The 26,561-nt window shown below is 30.7% G+C and overlaps 2 protein-coding genes and 1 long non-coding RNA gene across 4 annotated transcripts; 2 read left to right on the forward strand and 1 right to left on the reverse strand.

Annotated features, from left to right (window-relative positions):
• The first annotated feature begins 1,684 nt into the window (after positions 1-1,684).
• On the forward strand, positions 1,685-3,378 carry LOC103859636 (transcription initiation factor TFIID subunit 15-like). Of its 2 annotated transcripts, XM_009137206.3 has the most exons (4): positions 1,685-1,918; positions 2,285-2,722; positions 2,839-2,976; positions 3,113-3,378. In XM_009137206.3, the coding sequence occupies exons 2-3, from the start codon at positions 2,322-2,324 to the stop codon at positions 2,927-2,929; spliced, it is 492 nt and encodes a 163-aa protein (XP_009135454.1). In that variant the 5' UTR covers positions 1,685-1,918; positions 2,285-2,321; the 3' UTR covers positions 2,930-2,976; positions 3,113-3,378.
• Positions 3,379-7,663: 4,285 nt separating this feature from the next.
• On the reverse strand, positions 7,664-15,028 carry LOC103859637 (probable polygalacturonase At3g15720). Its single transcript, XM_018657538.2, has 9 exons — positions 10,350-15,028; positions 9,827-9,943; positions 9,578-9,712; positions 9,337-9,498; positions 9,055-9,262; positions 8,796-8,877; positions 8,517-8,625; positions 8,309-8,431; positions 7,664-8,201 (listed from the first exon to the last, which is right to left on the reverse strand). The coding sequence occupies exons 1-9, from the start codon at positions 10,395-10,397 to the stop codon at positions 7,782-7,784; spliced, it is 1,404 nt and encodes a 467-aa protein (XP_018513054.2). The 5' UTR covers positions 10,398-15,028; the 3' UTR covers positions 7,664-7,781.
• A 15-nt stretch (positions 15,029-15,043) lies between these two features.
• On the forward strand, positions 15,044-25,646 carry LOC117132558. Its single transcript, XR_004456185.1, has 3 exons — positions 15,044-17,848; positions 23,450-24,139; positions 24,223-25,646. It is a non-coding gene; the product is annotated as an uncharacterized LOC117132558 (long non-coding RNA).
• Positions 25,647-26,561: the final 915 nt, after the last annotated feature.

A 26,561-nucleotide genomic window follows, 5' to 3' on the forward strand; every position in this document is an offset into this window, starting at 1 on the left:
TAAAAGCTAATACCACGTACAAGCTACCGAATCGATTCTCTATTCAATAGCATCTCTTTATAGTTATATATGTACACCTTTATCTCTGATATCATTGAGCATTTTGTTCTAACTGAGACCCTTGAATTTGATACCTAGTTAGTAGTTATTATTACAATCCACTCACACGGTCTATGTGACCATATATATCAAGAAATATATGTATGTAAATATATCTAGCTTATATATATATAGCATGCAAGTTAGTCTATCAAAGATGTAGAGTTCTTTGTAATAGTACTTTTACATCAGTAAAATAAATATGGGAAACGAATATAACGATATAGGTCATTCTAATAATTGCATCTTATAATTTCAAATAGTTGTATAATCAAACGAATGTCTGTTGCGCGACATAAATAGTCCTATAAAAGTTTGGATACCACATAAATATGGTTGTCGGCAACTATTTATCAGCTTCCTTCGCTATGCGTTAATATTCTCCAAAGTATGTTAACAAGTTTCATGATAGAGTAAACTCATTACTATAATACTATGTCAAAAACATGAAAATATATTACTGTATGTTTAGATCTTTTTTTCGTCTTTTGTATATATTTGTAGCTTATTTTTAGTTTATATATTGAAATCTGTATTTTATTGTAAATTTTAGTACTCTTGTCAACATTAAAGTGTATAATAATAAAAAAAACTTGTTATAGGTAACCAACGTCCTCTAGCTAGCTAGTAGCTACCTAGATTAAATACATTTGTTCATAGGTAACTAAATATGATCTTCCTTGGCGTTGAAGCATATAATCATTAGTTTATAACATATCTAGTTATGAATTGCATTTTAAACAGAGGGTCCAAAAAGGTACAAGTCAAAGAACTTTTGTGTAGAGGAAGAGGTTAACAAGATCTCTTTGTTTAGTTGGGTGTGGGCTCCTTGCGTTGTTTGTTGGCTTCTTGTCACTCTTAATTTACTTAAAGTTAGTTTACAAAAAAAATTACTTAAAATTACATTATGCTTTGACCCAAGATTCTTACCAAAGTACTTTTATTTTATGATTTTTTGTTCAAATATTTTATGATTTATTAATATCTATAAATTCAAACTAATACTAAATTTTAGAACTATTATATGGAAAATGAAGTGACCAATATATATAGAGAACTGACAAAAAAACATATCTAGTGAACATCAATTTGTTGAGTTTCTCTTTGACTATATATAGTCAAATTAATTTGCACAAATACATACTATATGGCATATTTCTAAATTTGTAAATTCTTAATTTATCATAACAACAAAATTTTAGTTTCTCAATATGAACTCCTTTGTAAACAAATTAATTAAACTGCATTTATATGTAGTTAAGATATCTCCAACTCCACTCTAATTTTTATTTACTCCAATGATATTTTATTTTTCACTCTATAATAAATTAAAAAATAGATTTACTTTATATATAGAGTAAGTTGTTTATTTTTTGTTCATTTCTTTATTTTTCATTCTAAACTAGAGTGCCAAAAAAATATAACCTAACTATATTATAGAGTTATTCTACTTTAGAATGAAAAATATAACCATTATAGGTAGTCTTGCTACAAATCTGATATATACAACAAACACTCAAAACCATGGCCAAGCAATTATTCATAATTTAAATTCAAGGCTTCTGAATATCAGCCGGAGTTTTTTCTACTTAACTTATTTATATATTTTCTCTCTTCTTTTGCAAAAGTTTACAATTGAGGTGAAGAAAACGAAAAAAAACAATTATTAATTAATTAATTATTTTTACTTTTTAAAGAAGACACCAGTTGATATTCTGTGGTCTATTTAAGCACATCCTCTTCACTTCACCCTCTCAAAACCTCGTGTCTTGTTTCCTCTCACTAGACACAGAATCACATCGCTTCAAGATTCAACAAGGTCAGTCTCTTTCTCTTAATTTTTATAATTTCGTAGCTATTTGATCAAACTAGATATTAGTTTCAGAAATATATATAGTTAAGCCACACAATAAGATAATTAATCTTCAAAACTATTGATTCGTTTGTCATTTTAATGAAAGAAAAAGGTCAATACATTTAGACCAAAAAAAAGTTCAAATTCATTTTCATTAGTAGCATGGTACTTCGCGATTTTAAAAAACTTCTGGTACTTCGCGATCCTTTTTTTTTCTTTTAAATAGAAACACGAGGTAATTTTTTATATGAATATCTAATAACAAAAATTTAACTTAAGAAAAAAAGAATATATTCAATTTTATTTGCATGTTTTGTGTGCATGTAACAGAAATTTATAAGCGCACGCATACAAGAACCGATCCAAGATGAGCAGACCTGGGGACTGGAACTGTAGATCTTGCACCCACCTAAACTTCCAGCGCCGTGATTCGTGCCAGCGATGCGGCGACTTCCGTTCGGGAGCCAGTGGAGTCAGTGGCTTAGACTTTGGTGGTTTCGGCGGTAGAGCTATGTCTGCTTTCGGGTTCACCACCGGCTCCGATGTTCGTCCAGGTGACTGGTACTGCACCGTGGGAAGCTGCGGGACCCATAACTTTGCCAGCCGCTCCACCTGCTTCAAATGCGGCACTTTCAAGGACGAATCCACCGGTGGGGGAGGCGGTGGCGTCGGCGGTCCCGCCGTGTTTGACACCGACCTTATGCGGTCTAGAGTCTCCGGCAACGCTGGCCGCTCCAGCTGGAAATCCGGCGACTGGATTTGTACTAGGTACCAAATTAATACATTTGGTCTCTATAGATAACTATGTTGATTAGTCGTATACATCATATTTTATGTTATATATGTTGGAAGTTTAATTGATAGAGATTATTTATTGGAATCAGGATTGGTTGCAATGAGCATAACTTTGCAAGCAGAATGGAATGCTTCAGATGCAATGCACCAAGGGACTTCAGCAACGGAAGCTTTTTCTAAGTTATACAATAATGCCGTTGAAAGCAGACTTGTTTCCACTTTCTTGGGTAATTCATTTTGTATATATTCTATATTTTTTTAATAAGTAAGACCAAGACTAGGAACTATCTTACTTAGCTCGGTGATTAAACTTAAGATATATTTATTAAAATGTTTTTTCTTTTAAAATTTGATATTTTTCAGGCACCGTTTCAATCAATAGAAAAGGATAAAGAGGAGCAAGAGAGAATTAAAGATGATAATTTTGTTAGATGTTGCAATGAGAGCCAAGGTTGTAACTTTAGATGTCATGTTTTTGGATGTATTATCCATTTTGTTATATTTTCTTTTCTTCCTTAATCCGTAATTTTCTTTTGCAGTTTTTAAGAGTTTAATTATTCTAATCATTGTACGATGCATGTCTTTCTTAAAAGAAGATTCTCTTCTCAATTTCATCGCTTTCTACAGAAGTTGCTACTTTTGTTTTTTGTTTCCCAGCCTTTTCAACCTGTATTCTAATAGACTATAGTGTAGGACCGGGTAGCGAACCTTTTTGAACGTCAAATTTCATAGATAAAGGAGTCTAAACAAAACCACCGTAGTAGGAGAATTCAACTGCGCAAATTTATCAACAGTACTCACAGCAGTGTTTAAAAAAAAAAAAAAACTTATCAGCAGTACTCGCAGCAGTGTTTTCAAATCGCGGAGTAAAGGAGAAAACAACAAACGAGATAGACAATTAAAAAAGATCGATTAAGAACTCCATAGAGTTTAACGGACCAAATCTTGGAGGTGATATCTCTAATAAACCCTTGGGAGTACTATCACACTTTGTAATATACCAACCCTTTGAGCTTTTAATGTTTTTTTTTTGCCAATGTTTCTAATGTAGATAGTTAATACACTGAAGATATAATAAACAATGGCACTTCTAGGGGTGGGCACTTTACCCGATATCCGAAGTGGCACCCGAACCCGATCCGAAAAACCCGAACCGAAATCCGAACCGAAGTAGCAAAATACCCGAACGGGTATTGAATAAGGAGAGATTGGATACCCGAACCCGAACGGATAATATCCGAACCCGAATGGATATCCGAAGATAACCGAACATATATTTAATTAACCTTATATTTCTAGTTTATATTTCTCATTTTATATAAAATATTTATATTGATACTACACATACTTTAAGTTCATATGATATACATACAATTTCAGAAAAAAATGATTTGCTGCTCACTTAAAATGCATGTCAAGTTTTTTATTTTAAAAATTAACAAAAAGTTACATCCAAAATTATAAAAAAAAGTAACTAAATTAATGTCTTTTTAGTTTTAAAATGTTATGTCCAAATCTATTAACCATTCAATCTATTAAAAATAAAAAATTAGTTAACTGAAAGTTATATTTTTAAATACAACAAATTTGAACCCATTGCTGAGACATGCCTTAGTGATGAGGTCTGCTGGACCACTTTGAAGCCTAGAAATGTAGTTAAAACGACAAGAAACAAAAATGATGAAGAGAGTGAGTGGACGGCGATCCAGATTGATTGTTTTGACAAAGCATTTGAGAGATTTATCTGAGGCAGATGTGAGTTCAAAAACCATCCATCCTTTTAAAAAATGTTTCCAATCCTTCAAATTTTCAAATCCATCCATGCCAATGAGTATATACTGAAATTAGAGAAGATAAACATCTTATACTGAATATGAATATATATATATATATGTATCTCAAGGTAAAAACCATGAATATACTAGAAGATTGTACCTTGATGATAGACTTTTCTGTCATGATAATAGTCATCCATCGTCATAAGGCAAAAAAGAGAAAATTTACAACTATTGATTTTATCGTAGCAGTTTCAAGGAGATCGGCCGGTGACCTAATACAAAGATACATATTTCTTTTGGAGGTGAAAAACATTTTTCTCTCTCTTCCAATCTTCTTCTCCCGAGTCCCCACCAAACCTCCGTTTCATCTTACTCTGATGTCGGTGGTGAGAGTACCGCCGCCGGAGGGGCTCCTCCTTACCCTTCCTCTTTTTCTATTTGCTATTGTCTCTCCTTTCACCGTCTCTCTTCAATATGGCTCTGGCTCTGAGCTTGTGAAGCTCTCCGGCGTCTCCTCCAGCTCGGGATGGTGTAGATTTGTGGTTCCTTCCTCCGTTTTGGTGTCACGGCGAGTCGTGAGTGGTGGCTGTTGAGTAAAAAAAATTGTTATCTTAATTTCTTAACTTCAAATCTACAATATTTTCTATAAAATAGAAATTTTTTCTAAAATAGAAATTTTGAAAATTTTATTTTAAAAATACAATTTATTGATCTAAAAACCTAAAATTATGTATCAACAAAAATAATTTTATCTTAATTCCTAAATCACAATCTGAATTTTACAATATTTATCTGCTTTCCTAAAATATATTTTTTAAGAATTTTATTTTATACAACATATTGATCAAAAAAATATAAAAGAATATTTATCTATCAACATAAATTTTTGTTAACCTAATTTCTAAATCACAACTCCAAACTTACAATATTTTTCTAATAAAAATGAAAACTTTCCAAAACTTAGAATATAAGAAAAGTAACTAGATTTCTACCCGCACAACTGTGCGGGTATATAAATTTTCACATTTATATATATAGATATTTAGTTTACATAATTATTATATATTTTTAATGTTACTCACATATTTAAATGTTTGTATAATTATGCCAAATATAATAATTTTATAGTTTTTATGCTGTAAATTAAAATCATCACATATATATGTTGCGTATTATATATTTGTCCTATTGAATTTGCGTTTACTAAACTAAATTTTTTAATGCATGAAACAATATATATGAAAACAATTTTGTATTTAATTTATTATAATCATGATCCGTAATTCAAATCGCTAGATTTTTTTAGTAATTTTTTAATGTTTATTAATTTTATATAATAAATTATTGTATATTAAAAAGTTTAAGGTAAGTTAAAATTTTATACATGTATTATATAGTTTACTAATACTAACCCGTTCTACCAACATATTATATTTTTAGCATAAATATTTTATATTTATGAAAATAAAATATGTTAACTTATCAATTTAAAATAATTTAATCATATTTTATTCAATATAACGTTTTTATTTTAAAATGATAGATATTATTATAAAATTGATAAAATAGGATATAATTTTATTTTTTTAGTAACATTTCATTACTAATTACAAAATTAGTTGAAAATATTTATATTCAATTTATGACAATTAAGATCTTATTATAAACTTTTTCATGAGATTTGTTAGAATTTTAATTTTTTTTAACAAAATTAAAAGATATAAAAGATATGATGATTAAAGTAGTTAAAAATATTATATATATTTGCATTAGTGATATACATTTAATAGAAAATTTAAATGATGGTTCAAATAAAAATATCACTCATCAAAATAATGATTTTTATTTTATTAGAAAACAAATTTGAAAAAATTAAAATATAAATAAATATTTATTTCTAACAAAATCTTTAAAAATTATTAGTAAATGTATTTTTGAAATTAATTTATTTCATTTTATTTAAATTTTCATTTATAAACCAAAACTATATTCAATTTTAATTTCTAAATCATATTTTATTATAATTTAAATTAAAACTAACTAATTTTTGAAAGTAAATTTAAAAAGATTCTAAAAAGATTTTGTTAGAACATTTTAAATATATTCATTTGTATTTCAAATTAAAAAATAAGGATATTAAAAGATATAATAATGAACTTATGTAAAATATGATATTTTCCAGGAATGGTCCAAACTAAAAAAATCACACATAAAAAGAAGTCATCACTTCTGTTTTAATATATTAGATTGTTTATTTATTTTCATTACAAAGATAATCTAATCATACAATTTTTTTTTGTTATCGTCTAATCTCAATGGACAATCTTCACATTCCCCCATACATTATCTATGTGAAATTCATATACATAACCGGTCGATCTAGCTGACAAAAAAAAAACCGGTCGAACTAAATCAAACCAAAAAGACAATTAAACCGAATTTTTTTTTGCACGCCGTGTAAATGCTTGAATCTTGGTTGCGACTATGAAAACTAAATATAAATAATTTGATTAACCTAATACGTACATATATTTTTTTTGACAGCAGCATACACACAGATTTATATAGATTTTGCAAACCGAAATGGTAGCTCTGCATCTATGCGGACAACAAACGACAGTTATTTTCTTCCACTGCGTTCAAGATTGTTCGCCTTTGAGTTTTGTATCCTTGGTATATGAATGATTTCTGAGCTGTTGAAACTTGTCTTCGAGTTCTTTATGTCTTCTAAATAGTTTGCAAAGGTTGGTTATTCTTCTGAAAACAATCTTTACCAATTAAGAATAATCCGTTGTAAAAGTAACAAATTATTGTCTTAGTTTTCTCATACATTTCATTGCCCAAATGAGAGCATCTATTTCTGAATGAAGAGGCGACTAACTCACTTTTTTTCATCTTTTGCTTCCTTTAAACCATCAAAACCTTACAGGGTGCTATACCACCTTTGTCCCACAATTTTTTTTGGTTATTCCATGATCCATCCGTAAAATACCATCTATCTGAGATATATGGTATTGTTGCTGTTACTGATAATCAATTTTGATCGATTCCTTGTGCTAGTAAAGAATGTGCCTCAGCCTAAAGTAAGAATTTTGTTTCCGCCAATTTGAGAATATCTCTAGGAACAACATCCAAATTGTTAAAAACTTTGTTGTTTTCTTCTTTTCATATATACCATAAATCCAAGCAAATCGATGATCTTTTAATCCAGAGAAACTATCCAAAATAAATGATCTATATTTGCAAACAATAATCTAATACATATATAAAACGACAAATATAAATGAAGTTAATACTACATCAAAAACTCTGTGTGGTTTCCCTCCGCTTCCATAAACCCAAAATGGATCTTGCATCGGTCGTGTACTTGGTTGCACTGATGGTTGCGGCAACATACAAGTTTGTTCCGGCAACTCCGCCGATGATAACATATCTGTGGAAAGTGCTAAACATTCTAAACCTGGTACGGCAAGTGTGGACACACCTCTCACGTTTAAGCACTGTCCTTGCGCGACTTGTCCTGATCCTGATGATGGTGTTTCTATTCTCACATCTTTCATAAAAATCTCTGTGCAAGGTACAGCTGTGCTACACCTAAAGTCAACTCCGTACTCTGACTTGGACGTCCCCACGAAATTACTATACACGACTTTGCTTACTTCAACCGCCGATGACTGATAAAAGTGAAAACAAAATTCATTTTATCATTATGAACAATTTTGTGGTCGGAGTGTAACATATCTGTTTATGTTCTAATCAAATCTAACTTCACAGTAAGTACCTTATCATCTGTATTTTTCTCAGAACCTCCATTGTTGTAATGCTGATCGATTATGATCGGGTTTTCCACGTTATCTAGAGTAATTCCACTGAAAGTAATCCTTCTTGCGTAACCTGATCCTCCCTGTATATTACCAGAAAATTTATATAAAATAAACATTTTTTGATAAATTACTAAATGAGATTAACTAGACATGCTTCTTGCGTACCGGCCAGGTTTTGATCCGAGCCCCATTCGTAGTTCCTCTAAAGTTACAGTTTTGGACACATATATCCTCCACTGAAGCTGTCTCTCCATCTTTTCCCAAGCTTCCTATGCTATAATATATTTCACAATATACATTATTCTTAAATATCCTAAACAACATATTTCACATGATTTTTAAATGTGCAATCTATAACAACTTGACATGAGTTTTAGATATGTCATAATAACATTTTCACATGATTATCAGATATGATTTCAGTAGGACATTAATTGGTTAAACCTTATTCCATGGCCTGGTCCGCAATCTATACCGCAAACTCTGATGTTAGACGTCCCCGAGTTTATCGCAATGCAATCGTCACCTAGAATCATTACAACGTCATTGTCATAACGAGCCGATGATGAATAATTATTGGATGTGACATTCGAGGGACCGTTTGTTTTGTCATATATATTTACGTTCATACATCATCCCAATTTAAAATGATTTTTTTCTGCTTTTTTTTCCAAATTAAATAGTTTGAGAGACGGTTACATACCGGTGGCGATTACGCAATCCTGGATGATAACATTGGATGAAGCAGCGACGTCGATTCCATCAGTGTTAGGACTTGATTCCGGTGCATTTATCCGGAGATTTGAGATGCTCACACCGTTGCAATTGTTTATGTGAATGTGAGCCTTTGCACTATCTACGTGCGTTAGTCCACTTAGTCTAAGGTTGTTGCAGCTCTTGAACTTCAATGCCTTAAATCACATAAAATAAAGCTTAAAAAAGTTTTAAAAAAATTAAAAAAAAGTAGCCCTAACGTGATCCTTACGGTTGGTCTAGAACTGCCTTTGTGTTCCCACCAGCTCGAACCCTGGCCGTTAATTACGCCGTTGCCTTCAACCACAAGCCCTTCTATGTCTGAGAAGAGAATCCACTGGTCTTTGTCTCCTTCCCAATTCCCTCTACTTGATGCAACCATATTGCCCAAAATCTACAATTAAATCAGTATATTCATCATCAATGTCAAGATAATAATTCATTAATAAAAAAACAAAGGAAAAACAGAGTACCTGAACAACAATAGGGGTCGATTTGCAAGAACCTTGAAACTTCAAGGGCTGTAACACAAATGTCATCCCTGCCGGAACGATAAGCTGCCCATCCCCTGTCCCGCTACAGACAGCTTCCCAGGCTTTCAAGAACGCCTTCCAAGAAAGATAAAAAGATACAACATTTCAACATTTTTTTTCAAGATTTCAACATTATGATCTTTTGGATATATAATGAAGAAATATTTATTTACATTATCTATCTTGTACCTGAGAATCGTCTGTAACTCCATCTCCATTCGCTCCGTATTGAGTAACATCCAATGCTTTCGAAGATGTGAAGATGTGGAGAAAGAACACTGAAAAATTTAAGATCCAAGTCTTCTTCTGCATATATTAAGAAGAAAAGGAGTTAAATCATATATGATTCAATGTATTTACTATTTGAGAACATATATCGTTGAAGCTAAGGCTATGAAGCAAAAGTTTTACCATGTTTAACGGATATTTTCCTATAGTAGCAGACAATGTGTGAAAAAGAAATGGAATGAATAGATGAATACCTACTTGTACATTTTGATTTCTTAAAATAAATGATAACATTAAATTTCAGATTAATTACTTACGGTCATGGCGTGTAATTAATTAAGAGTTTAAAAGTGTATCATCAAAAAATACTATTGTACCTCTCTTGCAAAAGTTAGTAAACATGTTCGTCAAAATTCAAATATAACAAAAGTAAAAGGAAATGAGTAAATACGAATGTACAAAGAAAATAGTAAATAAACTTTACCCTTAAAACCCATCGTCGATGTATGCCGTAATATACGTGACAGTCCATTCCAGAGAGCTTCGATATAAACTAAATTGATATGTGGATGCATATATATGTCTCAAGAAACTTGCTTTTGCTTCTTTTTCTGTTTTTGGTTTTTGTCTATTTTTGACTTCGTGTTTTGCTTTTAATTACTTTTGTGTTAGCTTCGGTTTGGGTTTTTTCTATATTCTACTTTCCTATTTTTTTATTTTACCTTTTTGAAAAAATATATACAAAAGTAATGTTGATTAAAGTTAAGAAGAAGTTTTCAAAATTATGTACTGTTTTGTAGTAAAAGAACTAGGAAAGCTTAATACTTACAAGCTTAAAAGATGACTGCTTAATTGTCAAAAAATTCTAGATTAATTCAAGAAGTTCTTGCTTAATTTTTAAAAATTCTTGTTTCAGGAGTACTTACGAGTTTAATTTTTAAAATAATTTTGCTTTTCCAATATAAACATGTCTAAACACCAATGATAGCAGAATGTTAGACAACCAGGCCCAATGGTAGCTCTCATGAAAACGTCAGGAGCTGCCCTAATTCCAACAGCATATATTTGAAATATATGATGATCTCTTTTTTTTCTTGGGCAACTCAAAATCTAATCTCTAATATTTTTGTTTCTTCTATGTATATATAATCGTTTCAAGATTCAACACCCTCCACTTCATCTTTTAACACTCAATGTCATATTCTTTTTCTTAGCCATCATCATTCAACACACATTCAATTTTTATCCACTACAATGGTCTTGTTGAATAATATTTAACATTCTATTTTATTAATTAATAATTTTTTTTTCTATATCCAAATTAAATAAACCTAGTCTCTATTTATAGATAATTTAAAAAGATAAGTTTTAGTATAAGAAATAAAAATAAATTATTTAATTTATAATGAAATTAATTAGTTTTAAATAACTAAGAGAATATCAAAATATCAAAAAAATTTAGAAAGTGACATTGTCGTCGGTGGTCTTCACTTTCTTCTTATTCAACATGTTGAATTTTTTCAACACCAATTAATCCACATCATCAAATTTCATTTTTCAACACTCTCATTGTAGGGATTCAACTGTTGAATCTTTTATTCAACACCCTCATTATACATAGTGATAATTTTCTTTTAAAATGAGATGCAATGCAATTGACACAAAGAAGAAATGGGTCTAGAGGGCTTTTGTGACCACAAGTTAATAGAAATAGCCCGAAAGGTTAGAACCGGATGAAACAAAAATCACTTTCATTTCTTGTCTAAGGATGTATCCCTAATCGACAATGTCACCCTTTTTCTATCTTATGGAGTATCTAGAAAACCTGAAATAGTATATCATTGCTATATTTCACCGTTTTCTCTATCATTGTTATACTTCACCATAATCATTGTGTATAATTCAACAAATTAGACCGCTCTTTCAGCAACGCTTTTTCACTGTGTTCTTTTCGTTCGGCGCTGCTACTCACATTTTCAATCAATCCCTTTTCTGTTTGTTCTACTATTCTGAACTAGGCAAGGAACCCGTGCGATGTCGCACGGAAACTCATTTATAAAAAAAAATATGTCACATTTTATATAATTACTTTTCAAAAAATATATGTGTTACAAAATCATCATACATGCATTTTTAGAGATTTTTATAGGCTACTTGTAATAAATTATAAATATGTCAGTACCAATTAGTAAATGCACACACATTTAGGTATATATGCATTTAAGCTATTATCGTGAACTAATTTTATTAAAAAGCATATGCCATTTTGTAGAACTTGCTATTATATAAAGCATCTTATTTTGCTATCAAAGAAGTTCATTTGTCATCAAAGTATACTAAAATAAGGAGAAAATTACATATTTTTGTTTTTCATGAACTTTAAAAATATATAATATAAGTAAAATGAGAAATAACCACATACCATATCAATAAAAAATATTCTAAATGAAAAAAACATGTGATCCACAAACCACAGAAATGTATATTATAACTGTTACTTTATTTTATCCCTAGATTTTGATTATGATCTATTTTTCTACAAACTTGTAGATTTTTCATTGTATTGTATGCATTTATAAATGTTATTTATAACATTTCTTAAATCATGATCAATCATACTATTATAACATTTCTTCAATGATTAATGGATAAATTTATCCTAATTATATGTTAATACTTCATAACAGATTTAAATTGTGGTAATATTTCATAACACAAAATTTATATATTATTAAAATACAGCAGAAGCATTTTAAATTATACATCTTTATATATTTAAATTAATAAAATAATATGTAAATAATGAGTTTCAAAACTACACAGAACACTCTTAATGATATAATTAATTATTGATTTATCATTTGAATTCTTTCATATAAATCATAATTAGTAATTTTAAAAATTAATCATATGACCATTCTTTTGTTTGCCACCTTTCACTATTTCAAGTTATGACCGTTTATAAATTAATCTAATAATTTCAACTATTACCAAGAACAAATATAAATACACACAAGCGCTTATGCATATTACGTTTAATGGATGCACACATTCACATGAACCGGTGTGACTTTTCATGACACAAATAATGGCCACGGCTTTTTAATTTTATTCTTGATCACTAAACCAACAAACACTAAACGTTTGACCGCATTAAACAACATGCATGCATTCATTCAGGCAGGTATGCCAATCCACTTACGCTTCCACAGATTTATTAAACTATCATGTTCTAATCTCAATGTCGTTCAAAAGGATATTGTGTTACCAAAATGTACATGCTTTTGTGACATGATCACAAATGAAAAAAATTATAAATAAGAAAAACACACCTTAAAAAAAACACCTTTCATCTAGTAGAAGAAAATTTAGACTAATAAATTCATTGTTTCGTTTAAGATTTGTTGCTAGCCAAATACTTAGGACTCTTCTTACAACTTTTTATTAACAATGTTTCATTTGAATATCTTCTAAATGTTTTTTCTTCAGCTAATCTTCTAAATATTTAGAATCAGGTAACTACACAAAATTTTCTTCGTCACTGTTTTAAGAATTTGTGAAAGATTTACAGTAAAAAACTCATGGACATGGATTATTTATAGATTTTCAAAGGTATATACAAATAGTCATAATTTTTCAGATTATAGGTAGTTATTTTAAAATGGTATGTCTAAAATATTTTTTAAAGAGACACATCATTACAAAAAAATACCCTAAATGAAAAAATAATATGATCAAAAACAAATTTTAATTAATTGTGAAAAATTTCAATAAGAAACTCAATAACATGAAATCTAAACTCAATAACATGAAATCTTTATAGTTTTTCAAAGCTATGTATGAATAATCACAACCTTTTCGATTATAAGTAGTTATTAAATGGTATCTTTACAATATTTTTTGAATAGTTACATCTTTTCAATTTAAATGGTCACATCCTTTCAATTCAAAGGTAGTTATGTTGAAAATATAATTATATGAATAGTCACAACTTTTCAATTTTAAAAAAATACTTATATGATTGGTCACAACTTTTCAATAGTCACAACCTTTCAACATAATTGGAATTCATAACCTTTGAAATTAATTGGAATTGCTATATTAGTAGATATAAACACATCTTATGAATTCAAATATATATTTTTATGATGAAAAGATACACTTAAAATCTCTTGTCGTCCAAAAGGAGAGAGAAGTTAAAAAAAGAAAAGATACACTTAAACAAAATTTTATAATTATATTAATAATTTCATGTTGAAAAGACACAACCTTATATGTTTTATAATTCACATGCATATTACGTAATGTCATGTAAAGCACATGCATGTTTTTGAAAAGAATTATTCTTTGGCATGAGAATTTAATAAATGTATAAGCTTGAGTGGATTTACAAACATGAATGGTTTTATTGTGAGTAAATCTGTAAAAGTGGGATTCTTGTTACATTTAGGTGATTAGAATTAGAGATAATCCTGTTTTGTTTAAAGAAGATCAAGCGTGTACTTGAAATTGTTTTGTACTGCATGTCTTTAATTTTTCTGGATTGACGGTTACTGCATTTTTTGGTGTGAAAAGTCACCAACGAAAAGTCGTGAAAGTAAGCATTCACGTATTAAAATGACCAAATCAGTGAAAGACTTATATTAACAGAACATTATCTCGAAACGTTACAAGTAACAATTTTTAAATCGGACTGGTTCAAAAGACAGTTAACATGGATTCTTCTCAACTAAAACGTTTGGGATTTACCGGTGCTTCTCAACTACTAAACGGATTTTAATCCATAACTCTTCCCTTATGGCTGTATTTTTTCCTTTCTTTATGTTTAATGAAATTGCAAGCCTTTAGTCAAAAAAAAAAAACATGAAGAGAAAAAGATGGTACCAACTTCGTTGTTCCAAAACCCATTAATATTCAATTAATGGAATCTAGTAAACACCCACAAAATCATCATTGTCATACCTTATTTCAGCCATGTCCTTAAGAGCAATACCTAGAATCCATATCATCAACTCCAAATTTAGTTTGTGCGCCAATCTCCTGTAGTCCCCAGGCCAGGGAGGCTTTTCATGTCGATTCATTGTATGAACGAATCGAGATGGAGAGATTAAACAAATTTGCAATATGTGCATGGGAAAGCCATTGGTCATGTAACTCCGTAAATCTATGAATCTCAGTACCAGAGAATAACGCACCCGTTGGGAGAGAAAACTCACGCCAACCGTTCGACGAAAATCATAAGATCTTCTCGCCCAAATCCTAAGTTATATTAAAAGACACTTGTCTAATATAATTTGAATAAACACATTAATAAAAGAAATTATTTTAATTATAGAAAGACATTTAACTATTTTAATTAATTTCAAAGATAATATGATTTGTCACATATTTTCAATTTATAGATAGTTATTTTTAAAAGATACTTTTACAATGTAAAGTTACAATTCTTTACACTAACTAATACATATATCACAAATTCCGGATGTTACAACAATTACATACATGTAATAAAAAAAACTCAGGACTTGTGGTCTTGTGGTGATTAACTTGCGGGAAAAAAAATCCAATACGGTGAAGCCACCAGGGTTCGAGTCCCGGCTACTGGAAAATTAATATTTCGGCATCGCAAGGGACATGGAACTGACATGTGGCAACACGTGGCTAATCTGGATCATTTCTGTAGGACCATGATACCTCTGTATAATTCAAAAAAAAAATACATAATTCTTTTAATACAATTTTTAGGATGAAAACATAACATTTCAACTTAATAAAGATTAGCCTTTGGAATTAATTGAAATTGCTATTATTAATAAAAAATTTAAAGCTAATACTTTTAAAGTTGCATGTTTTAAAAACAGAGTAAATGATTCCATTAAACAAACTGTTAAATTGCTTATTTGTACTGGCTAACAACTGAAATTAGTCATAGTTAAAAAATTGATATTTTTAAAATCGATTGAAATTTGCGGGTCATTATATATCTCAATGGTTGACTGATCATTAATGCATAGTAGAAAACGATGACTCGAAATTTTATAATTTTCAGATGTTTTCCAAACTTCAAAATCAGTGATTAGTAAAATGTTTCCCTCAGCAAAATACTCTTCAAATTGTTGGATATATTTACTATTAATAGAACCAATAATTGTTTCATTCTGCAACATAATAAAACTATAAAATATCAATTTTGACTGAAATTTTTGTATCGAAACTCGAACATGAAACATGTGTTTATGGAAAGATAAATCACAAATACACGATTTTGTAATTATGAGAAACAAACCTTTTCATTTAGTAAAAAAAATTAAGACTAATTATTTCTTTGTTTCGTTTTGGATTTTTTTGCTATCCAAACACGTATAACTTTCCTACTATTTTTTGTTGACAACGTTCAATTGAATATCTTCAAAAAACTTGTAACTAACTAATTGCACATAACTTTTTTTCTTTACTTTTTAATTTGATTATTGAAAATTATGCTTTGAAAATGTATGGATATAAGCTATTTATAGATTTTTAAAATTTTGTTTGAAGAGTCACATCTTTTCAATATAAAATTTTTTTTTATTGAAATAATACTTATATGAAGAGTCACAACTTTTCAATATGAATAGTCACATTCTTTCAATATAAATAATTATTTTTAAATAAAAAGACACAACTTTTAATTGTTGAAAAGACACAACCTTTCAACATAAGTGGATTTCACAACCTTTTGAATTAATTGGGATTGCTATTATTAGTAGATTAACTTTTTGGTTGGCTTAATGATTTATTTGTTGTTGTTTTTCTTTTCACCATTTAAATCTTTACTCTTATTAAAAAAAATCTACACTCTTATAACCACAAACCCCCCCCCCCCCCCCCAAAATTGATCCACATTGATCATGACATTAATTATCTAGCTAGTAATCTGGCTAAGGTAAGAGACAAGTCACTGATGGTTGCGTAATGAAAGCCTTGCTGTGAGCATTTGTACATGATCATAGGAGAATCTTACCAGTTACATCGGCCGATGGCCCGATGTCAAGTTGATATTGTTTAAGATAAGTCCGGTGCATCCCACCACTGCGTTATAGTTAAGATTTACACCAATTTCTCCATGCAATGTACCCCTTATGCCTTTGAGGTATGCTAAAGTAAGTTGTACACTTGTACGCCATGATCTTATAATAAGTCGGAATTTATATATATGAAAAAGGTGAAGTTTGATTAACAAGTAACTTCAACTAAAACTGTAGAGTACATACCCAATTTTGTTAATAGAGAAAAAAAAAATTTACAAAATGAAAATTTTAGAATGACTAGGGAAGAGGTTGCATCATATCTCTCTTTTTGTATGCGAGATAATACTATATTTTTTACAACAATCTCTTATTATTGGTTCAGCGTGAACACGTTGTACCTCAGAAAAAGTGGATCGTAAAAGTTTCTGTCGATGGACGTTGATGATCCGGCTTCGGAAACGCCGTCGTAGCATTTAGCTGCAGAACGTCGTTCGGAGCACAATATGGATATTTGTCCCCATGTCAGGGATTGAATATTTCTTCAAAAAAAAAAAACTCTTTAAAGAATTTCTAATAGCCACCTAACTCTTCTCTTTTCTCATTTTTGAACCTTTATTATTAAACTGTTTTTTAATCTTAAATGATTTACATTATATGATACTAGACCCCAATTATTTCAAACACAAATTTATAGTTAACTACTTGCCCTACAAACTATAAATTGAAAAGCACCTCGAGTGTAATTTATGTAACAAGCAGGACCAATTTCTAAAATCTATTAAACTTCAGGGCTGAAACAAAACAAAACAAAAAACCAGGCTCCATATTTAATTTCCTTGAACTAATTAAATATTTCAGTAGCGCCACCACCACATAATAGCTCTTCCTTTTAAAGAGCTTCGTCTTCCACGGCGGATCATATCCCGAGTTCGTCCTCCTCTCTGACCACCGTTTCAGGTTCTCCTATCTTGCAGTTAGTATTCCTCCCTCTGAATCTCATCCAATTTGTCTTCTTCTTCTTGTTCATCGTATTTTTGTTTCCGCTAGCTAGTTTTCATGATTACACCAAATCGTATGATTGTTTTTGAGATGATGAGGATGATCAGTGCAACTCGCTAACTTTATTCTCATCTGATTCATATTTTCTGGGTAATCAACAAGGATCGGTTCTGATCTCAATGAGTTTGTGCTTTGATGAACGTTAACTATTGCTCTGCTCCGATTACGTTTAAAAAACCTCGATATTTAACCGAAGAACTCTCAAACTAATTTTATTTAATGAATTAAATCCTAACAGGTCATAATTACTATTACTACGGGTAAATTTTAGTTTAGGGATTTCTACCCTAAGTAAACATAATTGAGAGGTTTTACCCTTAAATATCTACAAAAAAAATTCAAAATTTTATAATATTATCTAAAATTAGTAACTTAAATTTTTAAAATTTGTATTTAAACTTTTTTTAAAATATATGAGTTTGATGTGTTTTTATTTTTAAACATAAACATTTTATATATATATATATAAATTAAAAATGCAAAAACCCAGGATATATAATAAAAAACTATCTAAAGATTTACCTGTGATAAAATTACTGAAAGATTAAAAATGTAAAAAACAAGAAATATAACTAAAATTATATCTTATCTAAGAAAAATGTAATAATAAATTTTTAGATAATTTTTATTATATTTTTTGGGTTTTTGCATTTTTAATTTATACATATATAATGTTGATGTTAAAAACACACAAAACTCATATATTATAAAAAAAAATGCTAATTTTGAAAATTTAAGTTACTATTTTCAGATAATATTATAAAATTTTGAATATTTTTAATTTTTCAGATTTTTAATGATAAAATCCTTCAACTATATTTACTTAATGTAGAAACCCCTAAACTAAAAATTTACATATAGTAATGGTAATTGTGACCTGATATGGTTTAATTCATTAAATAAAATTAGTTTGAGGGTCTTTTCGTTAAATACTTAGTTTAGAGGTTTTTACTCAGAATAAACTTAATTGAGAGGTTTTAACGTTAAAAATCTTTTTTTTAGTAATTTTCTTTTAGGAATTAGGGCCTTGATTTGTAAATATTATATTGATTAGGTCTTATTTTTTAACTTGTAATAGTACTATTGGAAAATAAATTTTTGGCACAAGGCCAGGGCCAGCTTAGATAGGGGGGCGAGCGGTGCAACCATCCCAGGACCAATCCGTTGTCCCCATATTTCTTAATAGATAAGGGTCCGATTTTTTTAAAAAAAAATACATGTATTTTTATATTAAAAATAAGAAAAATGGTCCAAATTTTTTTATATGAAAATATTTTTTTTATTTTTATTGATTTATTTTTAAAAATACTTCTGGTATTTAAAAAAAAAATATATCTATAAGATTTTTTAACAAAAAAATAATAGTTTAGAAATTAAAAAAAAAATTTGGCCCAGGGTCCATGACAACATTGAGCCGGTCCTGCAGAAGTTCCATATAGGGGTTTTTGCCAAAACTAACCCACAACTTGATTTTAATCCCAAACCTATACCCAAACTTGAATCAAATGCAAAACTAACGTAAAAGCCTAGTGAAATTACAGCTCAGCCCCTTGTGACCAAACAAAAAAACAGAAGCCATTTTTACGAATATAGCCCCAGTAAATCGTCTGAGTCGTCTGAGATGTTGGAAGTCGTCTGGACGACTGAAGTGTAAATCGTCTGGTACCAGTTTATTTTAAAAATAATTTATAAATCTTGTAAAAAAATATTTTGATGCGTAAAAAATAAAAATCAAGTAATTATAAACAGTTTTAACTAATATAAATTAAGATATGATAAAATTGATTTGTTTTGAAGATAGATGAGTGAAAGTAGTGAATCATGAAATACTTTGGTTTAGGAGTTTGGCAAGCATATGTTGTAGTATTGTATGTATTGTTAGGGTTAGATTTTGGAAAACTAAAATATTTTTTTCAAAAATTAGTTTTCACCTATATGTGTTTATTTTTGTGTATAGTAAACACTTTTCAAGTTTGATTTGGTTTTATGAAGTGTTTAATTAGATAATTAAGTTTAGGAGTTATGTTTAGGGTGTGGACGACTTATATTTCAGTCGTCTGTTGAATAATTTACCCGGACGACATATATTTCAGTCGTCCAGACGACTTACAAGTAAGTCGTCTGGGAAGTCTTCTATTTTAGTTTCCCGCTAAAAATATTTAATTTCCCGCTAAAAATATTAAACTCTTCTGGACGACTTACATGTAAGTCGTCTGTTTTAATTTCTTCACGAGACGACTGAAATGTAAGTCGTCCAGGAAGTCGTCTGAGTCAAAAATATTTAATCTAATTGAATTTTTTGTCTCCCTATAAAAAGAAAAATTTACACATTCTCTCTCCTCCTCTCAAATGGCAGCAACAAAAATGTAATGTTCATCATTCTAAAACTCTCCAACCTCTCTCTAATCTCTTTGACTTGAAAACACCAAACTTTATATGAATTTTTCAGTTTTGTCTCATGTATTTCTTACTAATCTATCTCTTTTGCAGGTTTTTAATCAAATGGTACTCATCTTCCACTAATTTAGAGGTAGATCTATTAATTTTAGATATGTATTTTTGTGTGTTCTATAAATGTAGATTTATCTAATCTTCCACTCATTTTCTCTATTTTTAAGTCATTTGAACGTTTTTGGATATGCAGGTTTTTCAGATCTGGATTTGATGTGCAGGTTTTTCAGATCTGGAAGACTTCTGGGACGACTTACCTGTTAGTCGTCTGGAAGTCGTCTGGAAGTCGTCTGGACTTCTTGGAAGTCTTCTGACAAAGTCGTCTGGACTTCCAGGAAGTCGTCTGGACTTCCAGGAAGTCGTCTGGACTTCTAGGAAGTCGTCTGGACTTCTAGGAAGTCGTCTGGACTTCTAGGAAGTCGTCTGGATTTTTCTGAGCGTTTTGGTAAGTTCTTATGTCTGATTTTTCTTCATTTGGTAACTTCTTGTTGTATAAAGTTCTTATTTTTTTCCCAAACTAAAACTCTCCAAACCCACTCTAATCTCTTTGACTTGAAAACACCAAACTTTATATGAATTTTTCAATTTTGTCTCATGTCTTTATTACTAATCTTTTTTTTTTTTTACAGGTTTTTAATTAGATGGTACTCATCTTCCACTAATTTAAAGGTAGATCTTTTATTTTTAGATATGTATTTTTGTGTGTTCTGTAAAGGTAGATTTATCTAATCTTCCATTCATTTTTTCTGTTTTTAAGCCATTTGAACGTTTTTGAATATGCAGGTTTTCCAGATCTGGATTTAATATGCAGGTTTTTCAGATCTGGAAGACTTCTGGGACGACTTACTTGTTAGTCGTCTGGAAGTCGTCTGGACTTCCTAAAAGTCGTCTGGACTTCCTGTAAAGTCGTCTGGAAGTCGTCTGAACTTCCTAAAAGTCTTCTGGCAAAGTCGTCTGAACTTCCTGGAAGTCGTCTGGACTTCTTAGAAGTCGTCTGGACTTCTTAAAAGTTGTCTGGTCTTGTCTACTCAAGTGGAATCCAAGCTTGTCTTTGTAGATGAATGATCTATAATAGTTTTGTTTATGGTCTGTTTTGTGAATTGCATGTATACTCTTTTAGTTGTGAATTTTTTGTAAAATCAGTAATAATGTTTTCCAAGATGTATTAAATATGCTAACAATGTATTTACACATTTACAAATCAATGAAATAATAGATTTCAGTAGCCTTTTTCTTATCTTTGGATCTCTCATATGCAATAATAAACTCCAATGGTCTTTTTCTCATCTTAATAAACAAGAATGTTGGTAAGAGATGGAAACAAATAATAGTAACTAGTCAAAGCATATCATATTTTTTATAAGTTTGCATTGAAAAACTTAGTCAAATTTAGTAAAACTAAGGGAGAGAACATATTTTGTAAATATGAGTTTTACATATCTTGAAGTTACTTATCACTCTTAAAAATACAAGTTATTCAAAAACTAACGTAGAAGACTTAAAAACTAGTGGAGAAGACGCGGACGACTTCAATCTAAGTTGTCTAGACGACTAAACTATATGTCGTCTGGTCAACGCAGAGGTTATTTTTGCAATTGACTTTGAAATCTGTTATTTCGGACGACTGAAAGTTAAGTCGTCTACTATTGTTTGGTTAAAAAAAAAAACTCCAAAAACGCTAGACGACTTACATTTCAGTCGTCAGAGGTTAGTTTTGCATTTGACTGGATAATTTCAGAAGTTTGACTTTTTGGACGACTTACATTTCAGTCGTCTAGTGAAAATTAAAATAATAATATTTTTTTAAAAGTAGACGACTTACAGTTAAGTCGTCATAGGTTAGTTTTGCAATTGAAAAAAAAACTTCAAGATTTAATTATATACAGACGACTTATAATTCAGTCGTCCACGAGACGACTGAAATGTAAGTCGTCCAGGATTTACGAGGTTTGACCAGAATCTCGGAAAAAAGTCCTGGACGACTTACAATTAAGTCGTCTAGTGGACGACTGAATTATAAGTCGTCTGTGTATAATTAAATCTTGAAGTTTTTTTTTTCAATTGCAAAACTAACCTATGACTACTTAATTGTAAGTCGTTTACTTTAAAAAAAATATTATTATTTTAATTTTCGCCAGACGACTGAAATGTAAGTCGTTTGGGGAAGTCAAACTTCTGAAATTATCCAGTCAAATGCAAAACTAACCTATGACGACTGAAATGTAAGTCGTCTAGGTTCTTTGGAATTTTTTTTGAAACCAAACAATAGTAGACGACTTAACTTTCAGTCGTCTCAGGTTACAGATTTCAAAGTCAATTGCAAAAATAACCTCTGCGTTGACCAGACGACTTCCAGGTAAGTCGTCTACAGCCAGACGACTGAAAGGTAAGTCGTCTACAGCGAGACGACTTCCCAAGTAAGTCGTCTGACGAACAGATCTGGAAAAAAACTCGATGTCATACCTTAAATTGGTGAGATAAGTTCCTTAGCATACATAAGGCTTCTCCAAGCACACAGAATCACAAACGAAAGTCACCCACCCATAATCGTTAGCTTCTATGACTTTATGAACCATAAAAAATTTAGAATCAAAATCTTGGGTTTTTTTAGCTCATTGTGGAGAAAAAGTGAGAGATATGTTGTGTTTAGTTCACAAGAATGGAAAAAGAAGAAGGGTAAATCGATTTTGGGAGCATTAAGAGCTTCAAATTGGTTGTTCATGGTGGTTGTGGTATTGATGACAATGGCAATCTTGTAATTACTTGAAGATGATGAGGGTGAGAGAGTAAAAATGTCATTTTCGAAAAGAAAAAAAAAAAAAAATTGATGGCATTTTCGTAAATTATATGAACTTGTGGGGTGAATAGGGCAAAACCAATTTTCAAAAAAAAAGAAGGTTAGTTTTGTGTTTGACTTTAAGTTGTAGTTCAATTTTGCAAAAATCTCTTCCATATATTGGTCGTGCCGGGCCTAAAGCCAGATCAGTGACAATGATCATTTCACTATGTACAAGTTTCGTTCTTTCGCTCGTTAGATTTTCAAGAAAATGATTTATTTTTACAGGTGATAACATGGCGCAGCATCTGTTGCACGCTACCATCTACGAAGTTGATGAACTCCCCGGTGGTGGCGTCACCTGAAGCAGCTGCTGAAGCTGGGCTCGTTAGTGGGAAGGATAACAATCTGAGGTGACTATTAGACGTGCCAAAGACTTCATCTACATTGAGAACCAATACTTCCTTGGTAGTTCCTTTGCTTGGGCTGCTGATGGTATTACTCCTGAGGACATCAATGCTCTGCATCTAATCCCAAAAGAGTTGTCTCTCGAGATCGTTAGCAAGATCGAGAAATGGGAGACGTTTAGGGTTTATGTTGTGGTTCCAATGTGGCCAGAAGGTCTCCCGGAGAGTGGATCAGTGCAAGATATATTGAGTGGCAGAAGAGGACCATTGGAGATGATGTAATGGGAGGCTATCAACCACACCACTTGTCTCATAGACAACCAGCTCGTGGCCAGATCCATGGATTCCGGATGTCACTGGAACATGACCTTCCTGGTCACTTGTTACGCTACCCTATTGGTGTAGCCAGTGAAGGCGACGTCACTGAACTTCTAGGAGTCGAGTTCTTCCCTGACACAAAGGCTCGTATCCTCAGACGCCATGCCTCCAATTCTTACAACCTAACTTATCTCTCTCTGCTTTGCTGCTGCAATAACTTTGAATGAACTGAGTGTCTCTCTACAATGACGTGGTGAGAATGTAGCTTTGTGATCCTTCTTTTTGTAGTTATGTATCGTTGAACTTATGAATCTTTATAATTGATCTTTTGTATAGCACAATAGAAGTGCAGCTGATGATCTGGGATCCTGATGGAGAGTTGATCGATCGATCGTTGGTAAAGTGCCAAGCGATACTTGCTCGGTTGGAGGAGGCGTCCCACGCTGCATCTACGAAGCAAGAGGGGTTCGATTGGATTCCTGATACTTGTCGCCGGCCTGAAGATCGAGGAATTACTTGGTTTCTTTTCGATTAATCGGTGCGCTGAGCTTGATCCCATTCTAGTGCAGCTGAAAGTCCTTTTGTCGCTATTTCGAGAGGTTGAGCCGTTTTATCATCGAAGATCAGCTTGTTTCTTGCCGTCCATAGTGACCAACAGATCCACCGGAGCACTGGTGTCCTGATGCCTGTAGGAAGGAGACAGATGGCGCTTCGGAATTGAACGTCCTTGAGCGCTCTTGTTTCGGCTTGTGCTGTTATATTTCCTTCTTCTTCTTCACCATTTGTTACCCTTGTCGTGAGAGTTGTGGTTTGGTTTTCAAGGACTTCAAAATTGATTCGTTTGATTTATGGAGATATATATTGAATTAGCCCTGTAATTCTTTGACATGGTAGTGGTAGTGGTTAATCACTTTTGACTTTTCGTTTTCAGTACAGAACTTCATTCTTTAACTACATGTGCTTATTTTGTAAAGATATTGTTTACTGAATTGATATGTTAAATTTTTTAGAGTTGGAAAAATACAACACAATTGAAGAGAGAATTATAACTTGACTGAATAAAACTCTGAAGAACCTTTACTACTATTTTTAGCATACTCAAATATATGCTGTTTTGTTTATTATTTAGTTGTAAAATTACTACTACTAATCAGGTTGACGTAATGCAAGGATTGTGAATATGTGTAAGTATATCTATATTATTTAATCGTACGTAATTGACAAATGACAACAGCATGAAACTTTTGATTACGATAGTCGATAGCAAACGAAATATAAGAGTGCATGGGAGCAAGTAGTCAAGAATATACCTTCTCTCTTTATTAAATTCCCTTATGCTAATCTTATTCGTCCACCTTCTATTTATATATTAATATTATTACGCACCCCTGAGCTTATGTCAACATATACCTAAAATAGAACCGTTCTCGAATCAAAAGACTTATAAAATTTCAACTTGGCATTAGCACATGTTACAGACTTACAGTACACGTTACGTGATTAATCTAATATGTCTGATAATAAAATATGAGTACTTCGATAGAAACATATTGCAAATAACGCCCTGTATACCTTTTCAAAAAAAAAAACCATATATTACTTAAGCTTCTAAATATTTTTATAGGGTAATATCAAACTGTTCTTTCTTACAAAACATTTAATATGGTCAACGTATGAATCCAGATCTACAAATCAATTTTAAAACATTTTCTGATAGTGTATATATAATTTTTAAAGTAGACAAAGTAAACTTGTAAAACATCACAGAGTGAAGTTACATATATTGAGACACTTTGTTCTCTTTTTTAACACATTCAGACACAACACGCTAGAGGAACACTTTATCATGTTTCTGAACTGATTTGAGACCAATAAGCCTCTTATTTCCTTCACCGAGATCAGGGTTGAGTTAGTGATAATATTTTTATATTGTCAAGTTGTCAAGTACCGTACAGTTTTGCGTTTTGTGTTTACTCGGAAAAGTTGTCGTTTGGTTCCTGGAGAGCAGTGACAAACAACAGCTGTCGGATGAAAGCCAATCCAAAGGTGAAGATCAATTTTGGTTGAGAAAGTAGATTTGATAATAAAATATTCCTTCTTCTCCACATATATATATTTGTCTTTTTTCAAAATTTTAAGATCTATAAAGAAATTATAATTGTTACAATAAATTATAATTTCTTTTTCTCTATATTTTAAGATACACTTGTATATATATATATTATATATATTTTAAAAATTATATAAAAATACATGGACATAGAAATGTGGACGGAAAAAGTGTGGATATGGACAAAAAATACATAAAAAAAAAATGTGGACATGGACATCAAAGTTGGACACTAACACTAAAACATTGAATCCATACTTACACCAAGTTAGTTCTATATTAGTTACTTGTTATTCTTGTTTATTTCACCCTTTAATATGTTTTGCCTATATTTTCTTTTCAAAATATTTAAATCAAATAAATTTATGACTATAAATTATGATTTTTAATTCTCTACATTTAGACATCCGTTTTGGTATATATATATATATATTATATTTTAACATTTATACAAAAGGTTATTTGAACATAAAAAGTTTGGATAATAATTTTTTTTTTATTTGAGAAATGTGGACAGCAAAATTGTGGATATGGTAAATTTTGTTTTGATTTTTCATATTCAAAA

This window comes from Brassica rapa, chromosome A03 (genome assembly GCF_000309985.2).
Source record: "Brassica rapa cultivar Chiifu-401-42 chromosome A03, CAAS_Brap_v3.01, whole genome shotgun sequence".
Lineage (NCBI taxonomy): Eukaryota > Viridiplantae > Streptophyta > Magnoliopsida > Brassicales > Brassicaceae > Brassica > Brassica rapa.